The sequence below is a fragment of the Lontra canadensis genome, unplaced genomic scaffold (genome assembly GCF_010015895.1).
Source record: "Lontra canadensis isolate GAN:19392208 unplaced genomic scaffold, GSC_riverotter_1.0 scaffold5, whole genome shotgun sequence".
Classification (NCBI taxonomy): Eukaryota; Metazoa; Chordata; class Mammalia; order Carnivora; family Mustelidae; genus Lontra; species Lontra canadensis.
The window spans coordinates 14,432,294-14,449,680 of NW_022630999.1; the positions used below are offsets into that span (position 1 = coordinate 14,432,294).

At 42.7% G+C, this 17,387-nt stretch overlaps 1 protein-coding gene across 2 annotated transcripts in view; it reads right to left on the minus strand.

Moving 5' to 3' along the window:
* LOC116864169 (chondroitin sulfate proteoglycan 4-like) overlaps window positions 1-17,387 on the minus strand; it is a 65,904-nt gene that overhangs the window by 7,242 nt on the left and 41,275 nt on the right. For both annotated transcript variants that reach the window (XM_032851473.1, XM_032851471.1), the window contains one exon: window positions 10,820-10,992. In XM_032851473.1, the coding sequence (XP_032707364.1) occupies window positions 10,820-10,992 (173 nt within the window). The remainder of the gene's footprint in view (window positions 1-10,819; window positions 10,993-17,387) is intronic.

Below are 17,387 nucleotides of genomic sequence, written 5' to 3' on the forward strand. Positions count from 1 at the left end.
AGAAGGATCTCAGACAGGATTAGGAATTTTGAATAGAAAGTGGCCTTAGAGTCAACTTCCAACAGCTCTGCATATTTCTGCTGTATTAAATACAGATAGATAAGCCACTTAGCTGAATACCTAGGCTCTGAGATTAAGGATAGAGGAGAGGAGAGGTTTTTATTTCCCACGGATTTAGATTAGCCCAGATATTTTCTCTTTTACAGATGGAGTCTTTCTGGAATGTCATTAGAAATTAAATTTTGTAGAATTCCAACTAGTAAATGCAGAAGGAAAAACAGAATGAGCAAAACCACCGTTTGGCAATCACTACAGTAATAAATATTTCACAGGTAAGAATCCAAAAATGATTGCTTATACTAGTGAGCTAAGTTGTGCTGAGAAACAGGGTATTTCAATAGTTCCAAAGTAGTTCCTCACAAAATACTTAATTACAGAAAGGGAAATAGTGAGTTCGCCAAGAGAAACCTGAAGGAGAGCACCTAAGTCGGGGACATCACCAGCGACAGGGCGGAGTGAGCACCGGTGCTTCCTGACGTGAGGCTGGAGGAGAACTCGGCGTCTCTCACGCCATTCCCACCAAAGCGCACAATCTGAATCAGACTGTGAGGAAATGTCCAATGAAACCACACTGAGGAACACTCTACAAATAACTGGCCTGTTCTCCTCAAAAAATGGCCACATCACAGAAGTCAGCATGACTGCAGAATGCTTTCAGATTAAAGCAGACTGAGGACACCTGAGAACTAAATGCTGTGTTTTACACTGTGGATTTTTTCCTTTAGGATATTCTTGGACATTCTTTTTTTTTCTAGAGGATATGAATTGAAACAACTTGTAAAATTTGAATAAGATCTATAGATTATATAATGGCACTGTATCAATGTTAATTTCATGATTTTGAAAATTATACTGTGGTTATATGAGAAAGGCCTTGTTTTAAAGAAATATGAGCTGAGGTATATAGAGATTAATCATGCCTGCAACTGGCTCTTAAAATTTCAGAAGTGTGTGTGCGTGTGTGTGTGCGAGAGAGAGAGAGAGGAGAGAGAAGAGATATGATAAAGCAGATAGCTAAAAGCTAACATTTGGGCAATAAGGATGAATAGTATACTTTGTACTCTTTTGCAATTGTTCTGTAAGTCTGAAATTATCTCAAAATAAAAAAGTTAAAAAAATAGTTCTAAAAAGTAAATCCCGTAGTGTTTTACTATATCAACTTCAGGAAGGGACCAATGGTTTCTTTTCTCTGATGACCAAGTATGTGCAGAATGACCTGAGTAGTCCTTTCATTTGAAATGACAATATGGTAACACCCCCTTGGGTCTCTGAGATCTCAGTCTTCTGGATTTCACATCCTTGGTTCCTACAGAATCACAGAGAAAAGTATTTGTCAGAGGCCAGAAGGATAGATTTGGCTTCAAGAAGGCCAGGGGCCCTACTGACTTTTCTGTGCTGGGTTAAAGTTTACAGCTGAGAGGCTGCTGAGAAGCTCAGAGAGGGTGGAATTAGGGAACTCCTCTCCATCCCCCCCAATCATTGGCCTAGTTGGGAGCAGAGCTGAGACCAGAAGCCAGATCTCCACACTTGAAGATAGGAACCCTTTCTCCTAGAGCACTGTATTGGACACTATTTGGCTCCAGCTGCCTGAATGATTACTCTTCTTCCTCCAAGGAGGAAGAGGACACACATTAATATAAAAATGGAAGCAGAGGAGTGTAGTAGAATTGGAACCATGGGTTGATCAGACCTACGTTCAAATATAAGTGCTTCCAACTTTCAGCTCTGTGGCATTTATGCAGGACATTTAATCTCTCAGAGCCTACATTTCTGCATTAAAATATGGAATAACATTTCACTTGTATATATATACTTAACCTAGTTGATCTTTTGCCATATTAACGTTCGAACCGGCATGCCCTGAGCCTTTCAAAGTCTTTCAGAAAAGTATCTAAGTCCTCATTAGCCAATTCTTTACTAGGACATCAGGATTCTGGTTAAGGTGGAAGGTTATACATATTTTTAAAATAAAGAACCATGGCATGAAAGTATTAAGCAATGAGAAATTTCTAAAACATGCCTAATAAAATAAATCTTTTCTCATAAAGCAAAGAAATAGTTAGGCTGGAATTTTGGTGCATACTGCAGAAACTTACTTCCAGTTGCTTTGTAAATAAGTATTAACTCATCATCCTATGCTTGACATTTCAATAAATATTTGTTTAATGAATAAGCTACTTAAAAAGTGCTTTACAAAATTTAATTATAAAGTATGTTTATACCATGAAACAGTAGAAACAAGGCGATCCAAGACATTTCTAACCCATTTATTTAACAAAAACACAAACAGTACCTTTTACTGAGCCCTAAATATGTGCCAGATACTCTGCAAGGCATATTATGTAACTCATTTTATTTAATTTTGTTTTAGGGGCCTTATTATATCCACTGGACAGATTTAAAAAAACCCTGAGGGTGAGAAAATTTAAATAATTCATTCACAGCCAACAAGTGGGAGAGCCCAGTTTTTAATCTAGTCCCACAGGAATCCAGAAGTCACGTTTTTTTCCACTGTACTCTCTTTCACCATTGAAAGCTCAATGAGATTCTAGGCAACTAAGAAATTCACAAGATATTTGCTCCAATTTTAAGGAGTTTAATAATGTAAAAAGTCAGTTGGTAGGGATGGTTAGCGCAGACAGATGCCATTTTGTGGTCTGGCCTGGCTAGGACGTAATCACCATTGGCCAGAACTTGTAAGGATTCAAAGAAATAGCTCATTTTATATACTGCATTCACTATAAAAGGAAAGCAAAAGAAAACCTGTGTTTTATATTTTCTTTTATACTATTGCCATTGTATATCAGGTACAAACTTTCTTGTAGGACTTTAGAGGAAAGAAGACTTTCGGGGAAAGGAGTTTCTACTTGGATCAAGGTTGAGGATAATTCCTTTCTGGTCCCAAGGTGACTAGCAGACAACTATTTTCTTCAGGCTAATCTCTTTAAAGATGAAGGCATTTTTATAGTTCCTCATTGTTTGATCACATGATTTTACACAAACCTCAGTGTTCTTCAGATTTTTTTGTGTGGGTCGCCATGATATTGTGTGTGTGTGTGTGTGTGTGTGTGTGTGTTGGCAAGATATAATTCTTAAGCATTCAAATATTACAAAGGGTCATTATGAGTGTTTTGGATGAACCTGGGGTGAAGTGGGAGCTTTGATACACCATCCTTGGTGGAGTCAACCATGACATAGAATCTGACCATTTTTTCCCCTCAAATTGTGTGTACATTCTGTAGATCCACAAAAGTACACATGGACAGGACTGAGTGTTAAGAGAATAAAATTGTCAGACCAAAGATGGCCAAAGATGGGCTAGAATGTTCTGGAGCATCTCTTCATTCTGAGGGTCTTTATAAATCCAGTTCCCTATGGTCCTGATAAGAACACAGAACATTAGTCTTTTATACAGATCTCTCTCATGGTGGGCCTTAAAAGTCAATCTCAGGTTTGAAATTCCCACTGAAGAAGAGAGTAACCAAATTATCTTGGTGTCAGCTGGGAAAAGGGACAGGGAGAAGGAAGACATGCAGCACGTTCACTTGGTTCTCCACAACACGATGGGTTTGTTAAAGGTCCCAGTCTCTAGACGGGATAATTGTTGTCCAGAAGAAGCAAGGGAAACTGAACTGGCCAAAAAGTCTCTATCGTGGGCAGATTTTCATTGAGAAAAGGGGCTGCAGAAAGCCAAACACTTCAGAAAGGTAAGGTCTCTAAGGTTCCATGTAGGTTAACCAGAAAGTCCTATAAGCTAACACTTGGAAAACCACAAGGTCCCGTGCTCCTGAAGGATGAGCTCAGGCAAATGACTCCTCTTTATGTGCCCTTCCTTACTTCTATCAGGGCTGGCACCATCATGTGTGCAGAGAGCAGTCAGGTCTGGAGAGCTCAAGGTTCCCAGAAGAGGTGAGAAGTCTGGAGCAGCCCAGGGAGTGGCAGCTTGGAGGGTGCCCGGGTACCATGCTAGAGAAAGTGGAACTGGTTAAGTCCTAGAAGTGATTCTCCTTAACAGGAATGGATAGAAGACCTAAGTTCCTAAATGGTGCTAATTGAAAATCTTCAGCTAGAAATAAGCAACTGAAAACCAGGTCCAAATAATTATACTTGACCCTCTATGACAGAGCCAATCTCCACATAAAAATGCTAGATCAGAAAGCTTTTCAAGGAGCCCAGCAAGATAGCCATTTATAGCCCTACTTAGCAGAAAGGTCCAAATTCACATTTATATAGAAGTGAACATTGATTCTCATGGGCTTTATGCCATTACAAGCAATGGAAACCTTTAATAAAACTACCAGTTGAGATTACAGAAAAGGTGATTCATTAGGAAACACCAGAAGGTAGTATGTGACATCTTGCTTTTTTATACACGAGTTTGGTAGGCTAAAAATGCCCCCCTTCTCCAAAAATATCAGATCCAAATCCCTTGAACCCGTGAATATTACTTTTTTTTTTTTTTAAGATTTTATTTATTTATTTGAGAGATAGAGAGTGAATGAGAGAGCACAAGCAGGGGGAGTGGCAGAGGCTTCCCCAGCAGGGAGCCTGATGCGAGCTTGATCCCAGGGATCCTGGAATCATGAGCTGAGCTGAAGGCAGACGCTTAACTGACTGAGCCACCCAGGTGCCCTGAATATTACCTTCTTTGGCAAAGACTTGGCAGATGTGATTAAGGATCCTGAGATTGGAAATTCCCCTGGACTACCGAGGTGGGCCCGAACTATATTCACATACATCCGTACAGAGGGAGACAGAGGGATATTTGATTCAGAGAAAAGAGGAGATACGAAAGTGAGCAATGGAGGCAGAGACTAGATGACAAAGCCACACACCAAGAAGTGCTGGCTGCTACCAGAAGCTTCAAAAGGCAAGGAAGGAATTCCCCATTAGAGCCTCCAGAGGGAGAATGACCCTGCTGACACCTTGAGTTTAGCCCAGTGAAATGAAGTCTCAACTTCTAGCCTCTAGAACTGTGACGTAATGCATTTCTGCTGTTTTAAGCCACCAAGTTTATGGCAATTTATGGCAGCAGCCACAGGAAATTAATACAAGGAGAAAAGAGAAACCATTCTCATGAATGGGAATTCATTCTATCTGCTTTTTCAAAGGAAGAGCCAAAGTTCTAAGAAAAAGAAACATATCTGGTTATTCGAAGCTACTGGGCCTGGACCCACGAGCCAAATTCCGGTTTGAACAGTGAATAGGTGAGCAAGTGACAACTGAATATTTCTATACGTGGAAAATATGCCGGCACATAGTCCAGTGAACTGTGATGGTAAAACCAAACTGCCACAATGACACATGGGTGGTGAATGTCCAAAATGACCACTGAGTCTAGTTAGCATGGAGCTTGCTAGTGAAGAGACCCCAAGAAACTGGGGGGCGAGGGGCAAGAGTGATCAGTAACACAAAGACACTGATCCTTCTCTGCTCTGAAAATGAAAGGGGCCAAGTTTAACGATCCCATTGGGCTCTCGATTAAGTTGCAAAAAATTAGTTTCTGTTCTATGGGAAATGTGCTCACAATTTCTTAAAACATCAGTGTTATCTTGTGCAACAAACTCGGACTCTGGGAGAAGAAGTAATGGACAGAATTCACAACACCACCCATGCATTGTATTATTTTCTAAGTGTGGCCCTGAAAGGCTGTGTTGGTTGCGTTGCAGTAACATTGACAAAAATGGATGATCGTTGTCTCTCCACAATAGCACAGAGGTTTAAACGCAATTACTGGCTTTATGGAAAAGAAAAAAGGCCAGACATCAGAAACCTCAAAACCAGAACACTTTGCTTTTTAATGATTCCAAACGATCTAAACATGCACTGGAATGAAAATCACTCAATTAGCCCTCGGCTCTACTTGGAGTGCTTTATAGAATTCAATTCATACTTTTTTGTTCACACATTCTTTGAAATGAACGAAAAAGCTCTAAAATTGTAGAAAGTTTTCATTTCATAAAATTTGATGATTCACCTTCTCTGTGTCTGTGTGTGTTTATTTCTTCAGGGTAGAAGAGAATGTTACTTGATTATCTTGGCAGGTTGACATGGCATGGCTCAAAAAAAAGTGAATTTATGTGGGATAAGAAGATATTTTGAGCTATAACATTACAAATGTATTCCTACAATTATCCCTACATGCAGAATATGATATTAAGTGTAATGGAGGGTCTAAATTTTTTTCACAAGCTATAACTACCCAGAGTCACTGATGAAAATGGTCATTTTTGTTTACCCATCAAAAAAGCAAGAAAGGGTGTAGGTTTTATGTGCAAAATGTTACAATGGCCTTGTCCCCCCAGCTGAGGATGGTAGAGGGCTGGAAACAATTTAGTCCTTTAAAGTAAAGGTGTGAAAGCAAACTCAACCATCAACTGCCTGAAACAATCTCTTAGCAGGTCATTGCTAACGAATCAGAAAATCTGAAATTAGAAAAACCGGTGAAGAACGCCAAAAGCAATCAAAGCCATTTGATTACGTGAACATGGCTGAGTAATTCTGAACTTCTTCTACAACTGAACTTGATTCCTGCCTCAGTCATATCTCTCTGTTCACCAACCAGATTGAAGGCTGATCTAAGCACGAAACACATGCTCAATAGATGTCTTTGGTAAGTCATTTCAGAGAAAAGGTTGTGATTATTTCATCACCTCCAAAATCTGTCTCTACCACTTCTTCTATGTCCCAAATGGTTCTGGGGAGCAACTGGGGAGAGCTGCTGGGGAGCAAATCTGAGCCATCCTGAAATGGCTGAGCACCAGCCAGGGTCCTATTCAATAGAGGCCATAAAATTGCAGATTTACATTCTAGTTGCACATGAAAAAGGAGAGAGGATCTGGAAATGGAAAAGCCAGGAAGGTGAATAATAAGTTTCTTCCTCTTCCCAAGTCACAAATAAAACTGCATTTATTTTATTTTATTTTATTTTTAAAGATTTTATTTATTTATTTGACAGAGATCACAAGTAGGCAGAGAGGCAGGCAGAGAGGGAGGAGGAAGCGGGCTCCCCGCTGAGCAGAGAGCCCGATGCGGGGCTCGATCCTAGGACTCTGGGATCGTGACCTGAGCCGAAGGCAGAGGCTTTAACCCACTGAGCCACCCAGGTGCCCCTAAAACTGCATTTTTGAAGACACAAGCCTAAACCCAATAGGAATGTCTTCAAATTAATGTCAGTTGTACTGAATTTATTGACTCCATTGCTATTGTATATGGAGTCATATACAGTGACGCCCCCCCACCCCATATAATGTACTGCTTTAATGTCTTCTCATTTTATTTTGACAACAACCACGTGTTGTTTTCATACTCAGAAACACACACACGTGGAAAGAGTCAGGGTTAGCACTTTGGTTTCTAGTTTTACCGTTTCCTCAGTGTACTCTTTCCTCTCCCTACATTATTGACATGTTTTGTGACTACTGAAGTGGAAGAGTAGTCAGGGTATTTCAATGACATTTATTCATAGACATTTAGTCAAACAAATCCTGCCAAACCCACCTCAACTTGGCCACAGCAGCTGCTCTGGGGAGGAGTCCTTCCCCTGGCTCTCCAGGCTCAGGTCACTTGGACCCTGCCCCCAGCCCTGGGGCCTCATTCTGCCTTCCAGCCTCTCCTCTGCTCAAGGTCGAAGTGCTCTGTCCAGGCATGAAGACCTGACCTTGGCTCAGCCCCCTGCTCTCATCATCACTCAGAGAAATGTGTTCTAGAACAGCAGGGGCTCTTCCCCAAAGGAAAAGGGTAATTAGGTTACGGGGTGACAGGCGAATGTCATCCTCTTCTGATGACCTCATTTCCATTCATTAAATCACTGTAGCACATAAGGATAAGGATGGCAGCCAATTCTGGTGTCCCAGAAAAATTGCCTTCCCCTGCGAAACCAGTCTTTTGACTACTGGGAGAGGCAAGGAGCCTCTCACATCTCCAAGAACACAAACACAGCAATAGCAGCATTAGCTATCATTTAGCTCAAGTCTGCTGCATGTGAAGCGGTGTGCTAGGCATTCGGTACCCATGATCCATGCTAATCCATATGCAAGCTCCTAGAAGAAAGGACAGCCTGGTAGATGCGAGCATGACCTAGGGTCAGAGGCCCCCGGGGTCCCATCCAGGTTCCGCGGCCCCTGGGCCGTAACTGTAGGCCGGTTGCTTAACTTCCCCCATGCTTGAGGATCCCCCCCGCCCACAACCGAAGGCCAGATGATGAGCAGTAAAGAAGAAAGTTTAGGACAGCACGTGGGACTGGATGAATGTTCAAAATGGCTTCCGTTATCATCATTACCGTTTTCCTCATTTTACAGATGAGGAAACTGGGGCTTAAGAGATATGTAGCTTGCTCTAATTCACAGAGCTAACCCAGATCTGATTTTAGGGGCCAAGGGACCTGTCCCCCGCCACAAGCAGTTAGCAGAAGATCAAGGAGCAGCAACAGGGCGCTCAATTCCCAAGTGAGGTGTTTGCCTCATGCTCATATACTACAGGCACAGAGAGTGTGGGCCCCTGAGCTGAATTTCTAAAGCCTCTAAGTATAGCTTAGATGCTGCTTTACGACACAGACTGTCCCGTCTAGGAGTATACTTGCATAAAAACCTGATACACAGTCTGGTGCCTTGTGTACAAGAAAAGGAGCCTGCCTTTGTCCTCTGTGACAAATGCACCAGGCTGGGCTGCGGGCACGGTGGGTGTTTGGCTTGGAGAGGGAAAGGCCTTGCATGTTGAGAAGAGCCACACACCTGGTCCATTCAAGAAGACTGATCTCCTCTCTCACCACGCCTGACTTGTGGCATGGCCCAGGCTGTGCTTCCAGACCAGCCTGCCCCTGTCTCCACAGAAAAGACCAACAGTTGGGCCCAAGTCTCCTGGCCCCGGATACCCCTTTGCAGGTCCTTTGCAGCCCTGAGCCCTAATCTTACCCTCCCTTGCCCCAGCCAACACCTGCCATTGTGAATATATTTCCTTGACATTTGCCTCTTGGTTCTTAAAGTGGAAGGAATCATGAGAGGAAAAAGAAAACCTTAAAATAATGGGATTTTAATCAATCAAGACTTTTATTACCTGCCCCAGAGTCTTATAACTAGTTTGGGGGTTTTAATTCCTGTTTATAATTGTGTTGTATTATAAAAGTAGTTTGTTTTCAAAGGAAAATGTCTGACAAACAGCATTCAGACTACCAGGCTAGCCCCCTCTGGTGGATTGCTCTGTTGTTCCAATTACTCAGGGCCTCCTCTCTGTGGATGACTAACCAACCTTCCCCAGCCCACTGACATCGGGTTTGCTCACGTGACTTTCTTCAGCCAATGAGATGTGAGCATAGGTGACACATGGCACATCTGAGCCCAACTTTAAGAGTCATCACGAGGCTCTTCCTTCACTTCATTTTCCCCTGCTATAAATACAGCCGCTGCCCAAGAGAGGGGCTGCCCTTTGACCTTGGGTCCTGGAATGAAGGAGAGACAGAGAGCAGACCCACATCCACCCCACAGACTGTATACAGTCTCCACTTTGTTACTGTTAGCCACTGAGAGTTGGGAGTTGTTTGTTACTACTGTGTAACTACTGGATGCTGGCTACCATATTCACTACAGCTTGGTTGGACCAAACTCATCTAAAAGAGCATATATTTTCAATGAAAACTAGTGGAAACTCGTGCTTGAAACAATCACCCTCTGAAAAAGTGGGTTTTGTTTTGTTTTTTAAAGAACTAGGGTTAGGGCCAAGGCATCTTTATAGGGCCGATATAATTCTTGTCATTATTCAAAATGCAAACTGACCCTGGGCAGGCTTTGATGCCTTTGGGCACATTAAGCTCCTTACAGAATTTAGTTTTCGACCTAATTTATTTTTATTTCCCCTAGAGCGCATCTGTAAACTAGAGAATTCATACTTCCTCTTTTCAGTGCTACACTCAGAGCTTTTGCTAGCCTCATGATCTGCTCCCTTAAATGCATTGCAGACAAAGGCAAAGACAAGGCAGAAGCCAAATTCAACTTTGCTGCATCGCACAGGAGAGAAATGGCTTGGAGGTTAAAGGCGGACATGTGGTTCAGTCTTGCTGTTTCTTCTAAACTTAACTTTGGAGTGATTATTCCTTAGAATTGTAAAGCCACAGCCAAACCATCAATGAAATCCATGTACACACTGTTTAAGAATGGAAAAAGAAGGCTGAATGGCATCAAGAATTAATTACATTCAAGAAGACCATTTGAGAATGTAGACCTGTAGAAAATAAAATCACATACAAGCACACATACCTAGTAAGTCACATTCCTAGGATGCAAAAGAAATATATATATATATATCAAAAGGCTTGAAGGCTTATCCATTTAAATAAAAAGGTAAGTGGATGGTGGTGATGGTAAAATGCTGGTGAAGTTTAGAACACATGGTTCTGGATACAGGTTAAACACGCACACACAAATTATGTACATATATACATGCTAAATAATGTATATAATTTTACATGTTAAATCTAGATGTACCCAGACATATCCTAAAGAATTTACTCCTGCACCTCTGCTTTGGGTTTCCTTTTAAGTCTGTTTTCATGATAAAAGGATTCCTTTTCATTTATTAGACACAGAGTTTGAAGTTGCTTAGAGTTTTCTGACAACTGTGTGTGCCAAGTGTTTGGTTTGAAAACCAGCACAGCTGAAATGGTCATTGCTTGGGCAAAGGGGCGCATCGGCCAGGCTTCACAGGGTGAAGACAAGCAAGGGGCCACCCCGCAGAGCCTGCCAGCCCTGCCCAACTCAGGACTCACCAGATTCTGAGTAAACACGGAAACATCCTCCGTGCTGTTGTCTGAATTGACTCGCACCAGCCTTCCGAGTCTAGGGGAACTTATAACCGTAAATGTTATAGTTCTGTTTCCTGTGCTGTCTGCGTCATTGGTCACAGCTCTCAGGTCCCCAGATGAAAGGGGCTTCGTGGAACCTAAGTGAAGATGAAAACATGCACTGATATGTGAAGCATATGAAGGCTGCCAGTTAACGAAATGATCTTTATAGACCCCTGAAAATTCTGGAAAACACATGGTTACATGGGGGGACTGGCTAGCACGAAACTGTACCTTGAGGGGCTAGTGATCCCCAAGGCATCTACTGAAGGATGTGATTTGCTCCTAGGGCTGGAGATGAAGGAGGAAAATCAGATGAGACGAGCTCTTCCATCCCGGCCAGTCCTGCATGGCTTACAGATCTCCAGAGAAAAGAAGTAATGCCAGTGTGTGGGCCCTGGCTCAGAGTGCAGGAAGGGGAGTGGCTGGGTGCCCCAAGAAAGCAGGAGACAGTGCCCTCCCCTGGGAGGACAGGTGTGTCCTGGTTGATGGTGGCGGCAGGTGCTCAGTGGAGTGTCCATCTGTGGATATCTGGGGGACAATTCACTCTTGAACAAACATGAGACATCTCCAGGGGACCCCAGACAGGCAGGTTACAAGGACACTGTGGGGAGGGAAGGGGCTGTGCAAATGCCAAGGGAGGAAGAACTGGGAAGACATGAGTTTGTGTGCTAATGCGACACATGTGGCAACTCAGAGCTAGAGAGCCTAGGGGACATTCAGGTTAGAGCAGTGTTTCTCAAACGGTCTGTGGTGAAGGATTGGTGTTTCCCCTCTCCCCTAATCACACCTCTAGTTTTATAAAATACAATAAAATGCCACAGCAATGTCAGATTGCTATAAACAATTCTAAATACTTTCTATTCTTACCAGCTCACAGATCAGAAGATCCGTGGACCACAGTTTGGAGGCAGAGAGTTGGAGCACATACCCCTTTAGTTCGCACGGGTTTGGGGAATGTCTCCAGCCAGAGAGGGTGGCAGGGAAGAGATTCTCATAGTCCTCCTGGTCCAGAATCTCACCTTATCTATTCCACGTTAGCCCTGGCTAAGGGCTTTATTATTATGCCTCGCACAGGTCGCCCTTGGAGTAGGCACCTGATAAATTGTTTACAAAGTTGAGTCAACCACCCAAGAATGACTAAGCCTCTTGAGTGACATTTGTTTTGGTTTACTTACCAAGCATCATAGCCTTAGAAAGTGAGGGCCACCAGTTACCGTATTTAAACCATATCAGGCTCTTAAAAGTGGGGACTGACTACATCTAACACAAGGGGAAGCCAGCTTTGGGTAAGATTTTCAGATGTGCAAGCATTGTTCTGAGCCTTCCATATGGAGGCTCCATTTAAAATGCCTAGCAACAAACGCAAACGTGAACAAGAGGACCTCCATCAGACTTCAAGGCGTCTGCTCAGCAAAGGAAACCATCACCAAAATGGAAAAGCAACTGATGGAATGGGAGAAGATATCTGCAAGCCACATAGCTGATAAGGGGTTAACATTCAAAATATACAAGGATCTCATCCAATTTGAGAGCAAAAAAAGGCAACGAGCACAATTTAAAAATAAGCCAAAGATGTGAAGAGCTATTTTCCAAGAAGACATAGAAACGGTCAACAGGTACACCAAAAAGGGCTCAAAAAAAAAAAAAAAAAAGAAAAAAGAAAAAAGAAAAAGGGCTCATCATCCCTCATCATCACAGGAATGGGAATCAAAACCTTAGTGGGGTATCACCTCACACCTGTCAAGATGGCCATGGTCCAAAAGACAAGAGATGACAAATGCTGATGAGGGATGTGGATAAAAGGGAAGCCTCGTGCACTGCTGGTGGGAATGGAAATTGCTGCAGCCACTATGGAAAACAGTATGGAGGGTCCTCAAAATATTAAAAACAGAACTACCATACAGTGCAGCAATCCCACTTCTGGGTATATATCCAAAGCAAGCAAAACCATTATCTTGAAGAAAATAATTATATATGTAAGTACATATATAATATGTATTATTCAAGCTTTAAAAAAGAACGAAATTCTTTTTCATTTGTTGTCATTTGCAACAACATGGATGTCTCTGGAGGGCGTTATGCTAAGTGAAACAAGTCAGACAGAGAAAGACAAATACTGAACGGTATCACTTACTAAAAAAAAAAAAAAAAAAAAAAAATATCTAAAGAAAACCAAAAACCCCAGCTGAACTCATAGAAACAGAGAGTGGAAAAGTGACTGCCAGGGAGGGGGAAATGAGAAGAGGTTGGTAACAGGTACAAGCTTGCAGTTATAAAATGAATAATGGATTATATAAAATGAATGAATAGCACTATACTGTATAGTTGAAATTTGCTAAAATAGTAGAACTTAAATGGTCTCTCACACACACAAAAAAGGTAAGTATATAAGCTGACAGATGTGTTAACTTGATGGGGTAATAATCCTTTCATAAAGGATATCAAATCATCATCCTATATACTTTGAATAGCTTCAAATTTTGTTAGTTATACAAATAAAATGTAAATCTGAAAAATAAAACAATGTGAAACAAAGCAAAATGTCTGAGCCCCTGGGATGGGCACTAGGTCCTGGGGCTCCGGGGGTGAGGCAGGAGTGTCTGGTAGTGTCAGCCTCAGGAACCCATTTGGGCCCCGGGTCAGGACTGCCTCGGCACAATTTTGGCTGTTACACACAAGTACTCAGGTGATGCTTGTAACTGCCTCCTACAGTTCTCTTACTTCTTTGCTGCTGAAATTTTTGCAGACACTGCCCTCTTCCAGCTTCTGGGGCTGGGGGCCCAGGATCTGAGGTCTCCTGGGGAGGCCAAGAGGATTCATTCTGTAGCCTCAGTCAGTGTTACATAAAGTCAAAACTAAGGCTCACTCTTTGTTACCTGCCAACATAGGCTTTCCTCATCCCGTCTGGTGGATCGTGTATTAATGTGTGCAGTCTTTGGACACCCAAACTTCTCTATCTTCAGCTTTTTTCAGACCTTGTCCCCAGTCACTGTGCCTTCTTAATTATCTCCTTGTTATAAAAGACTCTAACTTTTCACTATTCCTCCCTGTCCAGGGCTACCTTCGGCAGGTGGGGGATGGGAGGGACTCTTTCTTTAAAACAGCATCATTTCATTTGTCTTAGCCTTTTGGGGGAGAGGACCCACCAGAGATGTTCCAGGCCAAGAGTGCTTTTTTCCAGCGGGGGTTTATCAATCCCTCATTCCCATGTCCAGCTACCTAACCCACAAGGGTTCCTAGGGTTTAACTCCTAGTCAGCAGTCATCTGGGCATGCTCAGTCAGCAAGACTAGCCGGCTCCATGCTGTAACGGCCGGATGAACGTCTTCTAGGGTTCAGCCTAGTTCACAGAAAGCCAAACCTCATTTCCCCCCCAACCCACTTCATTTTATCCGAGCATTGATAGTTTCATCGGTAATCTCCAGGCACTTAATTTAGGAAGGATTTCTCTCAGGTACCACCCAGCTGAATACTCCATAAAGTAACCATCCTACAAGGAGTGAGGTAATAAAAGGGCTCATAACCATATGTGTTTGTCAAGCCCTCACTCTATATGCACCTCTTCGAGATTTGAGAAGCCAATCAGCATGTTAAAGACTAAGTCTCGGGGTAAAGAAATCTACTTTATTCTTCTTTTAAATCCAGCATTTCTCAAACATACTTATCTCCTCTTGTGTTTGTTTCATGAAAAGCAACCACCTCCGTCATGGTCACCAAACTAGAGGGCCTTGCTCATTTCTTCAACAGACATTATCAAGTATCTCGTACGAGACAAGCTGTAAGAAGGAATAGAGATATACTAGGAAGGAGCACGGACAGTCTTGCCATTCCTTTGGATACTTGATAATCCTAAGAAATACAGATTTGTTTCCTCACTAAGAAGGGATAACAAGTCTCTGAGAGGTTAAACGATTTGCCTAATGGTCAAATGTAGGTCTCACTGACTCCAAAATGAGCATTTTTGTTTTTATTATTTTTTTAAGATTTTATTTATTTGAGAGAGAAGAGATAGCAACAGAGATAGTGAGGGAGAGCACGAGTCAGGGAGGAGAGAAGCAGGCTCACCGCTGAGCAGGGAGACCCATGTGGGACTCGATCCCAGGACCTGGGATCATGACCTGAACCGAAGGCAGTCCTTAACTGACTGAGCCACCCAGATGCCCCTCAAAATGGGTATTTTTAAAAGTTGACACTATATCATCTACACTGTACAACTTTAAGCTCAGTGCTGGAATGATAACTGGGTTAGAAAATGGGATGAATCATTCAACAAACCCAACAGATTCTCCTTTCCACCTTCCGAACACGCTACCATGCCTCTTCCCTGGTCTTCACCTCTGCCGCCATCCTGTGCCCTCTGGTATGCTCCCCACTTTGTTGCCATTCATTGCAATACTACTCACTCTGCATGGGCAGCTCAGGGCCTGTCTTGCCAACTAGCTCTCCCTGACTATTCCAATCTATGGGGAATTTCCCTCCCCTGAACATGTATAGCTCACCAAGTCTATACCACTCACTGGACCCTTAGCATATGTTTTGGATGGTTAGTGTACTCTAGAGGGTAAGTCTCCTATTTCCTCAATTAGTAAGCCTTTCATTTTTTTCCCCAAGGCTTGACAATCTTTTCTTGGAGCTCTTAATTATCTCCCACTAAGTCTTGCAATATTCAAATCAGTGTTGCAAGATTTTTTTTTTTTAAGATTTGTTTATTTATTTATTTGACAGACAGAGATCGCAAGTAGGCAGAGAGGCAGACAGAGAGAGGGGGGAAGCAGGCTCCCTGCTGAGCAGAGAGCCCGATGTGGGGCTTGATCCCAGGACCCTGAGACCGAGACCTGAGCCGAAGGCAGAGACTTAACCCTCTGAGCCACCCAGGCGCCCCTCAGTGTTGCAAGATTAACGGACTAAAAGGTTTTATAAATCTCTGCTTTAAACTCTAGCAACACACTGTGATTTCCTTCTGCTTTCTTCTCTCCCTCCATTCCCACAAAGGACAGATGGCCCATTAGTGAGATGTGATTCCCTCTGTAGCATGCTCGAACCCCAGGGGGATTGAAGCAACACAGTCTGCTATGGATACCCTTCACCAGTCAGCTTATATTCTAGACCAGTTTGACAAAACTCTCAAGGTCAACCCCTCCTCAACACTCTTTGTAAAAGAGCCAAGCACCATTTGGATCGCACAAAAACTAGGTCCTAAGGCCACATGTTCTAACATGTCACAACTAAAGGTAAACAAACAAATGCATTTCATGGTAGCATTCAAGGTAAAAACCCGGTTATAAAACTTTCCGGGGAATATATTTTGCGGGAAGAAGTAGAACGTCCGTGCGTGCGTGTGTGTGTGTGTGTTTATGTACGCACATCTATATGCAAAATAATGAAAATACACATTAAGTAGCCATTTTTTCTCCATGCACACACAGAAAGAGTTCATTTACAACTGCAGTCCTCCTTACTTTAAAATAACAGTTTTTATTTTAAAGTTACAAAATGACTTTCAAATTTGGCAGGGATCAGAAGCTATGTTAACCTCAAAATATTCACCCGTTAAGTATTCTTATAAGTATTTTGGCTCACCCTACAAAAATCCTTACAGGTCTCAAGTCAGGGCCACTTATTTTTTTTTTTTTTCACGATTTTATTTATTTATTTGACAGACAGAGATCCCAAGTAGGCAGAGAGGCAGGCAGAGAGAGGGGGAAGCAGGCTCTCCACCGAGCAGAGAGCCCAATGTGGGGCTTGATCCCAGGACCCTGAGATCATGACCTAAGCCAAAGGCAGAGGCTTAACCCACTGAGCCACCCAGGCGCCCCAAGTCAGGGCCACTTTTTAAGACTAAGTCCACAAGGAAGGCAAAATAGTCCGGCCAAAGTCTGCCGGGCGGCTGGAGAGAGTCCAATTAGTACAGGATCAGTGTGAGTGAAAACAAATGTTGACTGACGCTGGGTTGCAAGATTTTCCTACTCCAAGAGAGTGAAACACACAAAATGTCTACGTCATCATTGCTGTTTATTAAATCGCGATGCATATTTTCCTGGTTGTGTATAACCATCCATCAATAAGATCAAAGAGACAAAATAAAAAGCCTCCATGATGACGGCATTCCCTGAGAATGAGTATTCTAAAAATTGAGACGGGCCTGGAACACAGACACGCCCGGAAAGGAGAGAAGCTGCTGTGATTCCAGCACCAGATTTGGGGGTTGGAGTTGGCACTCGCTCTTGGGGCTTATGATTCCTGTTAGTTATATGGCTTTGTAACTGCCTGAGCCCCAGGGTTTTCTATCAATGTTGCATCATGCTCAAACAGGGGCGATGCAACTTACTCTTATATACGTTATTTCCTTGAAATCCTTCATACAATCCAGTGCGGTAGACGCAAATGTAAAACACAACAGAAGCACAGGGTATGAATAGCATCTGGATGTCCATTCGAGAAGAGGAATAGATTTCCTGCTATTATGGTTTTATAAAATCTATTGTTCTATA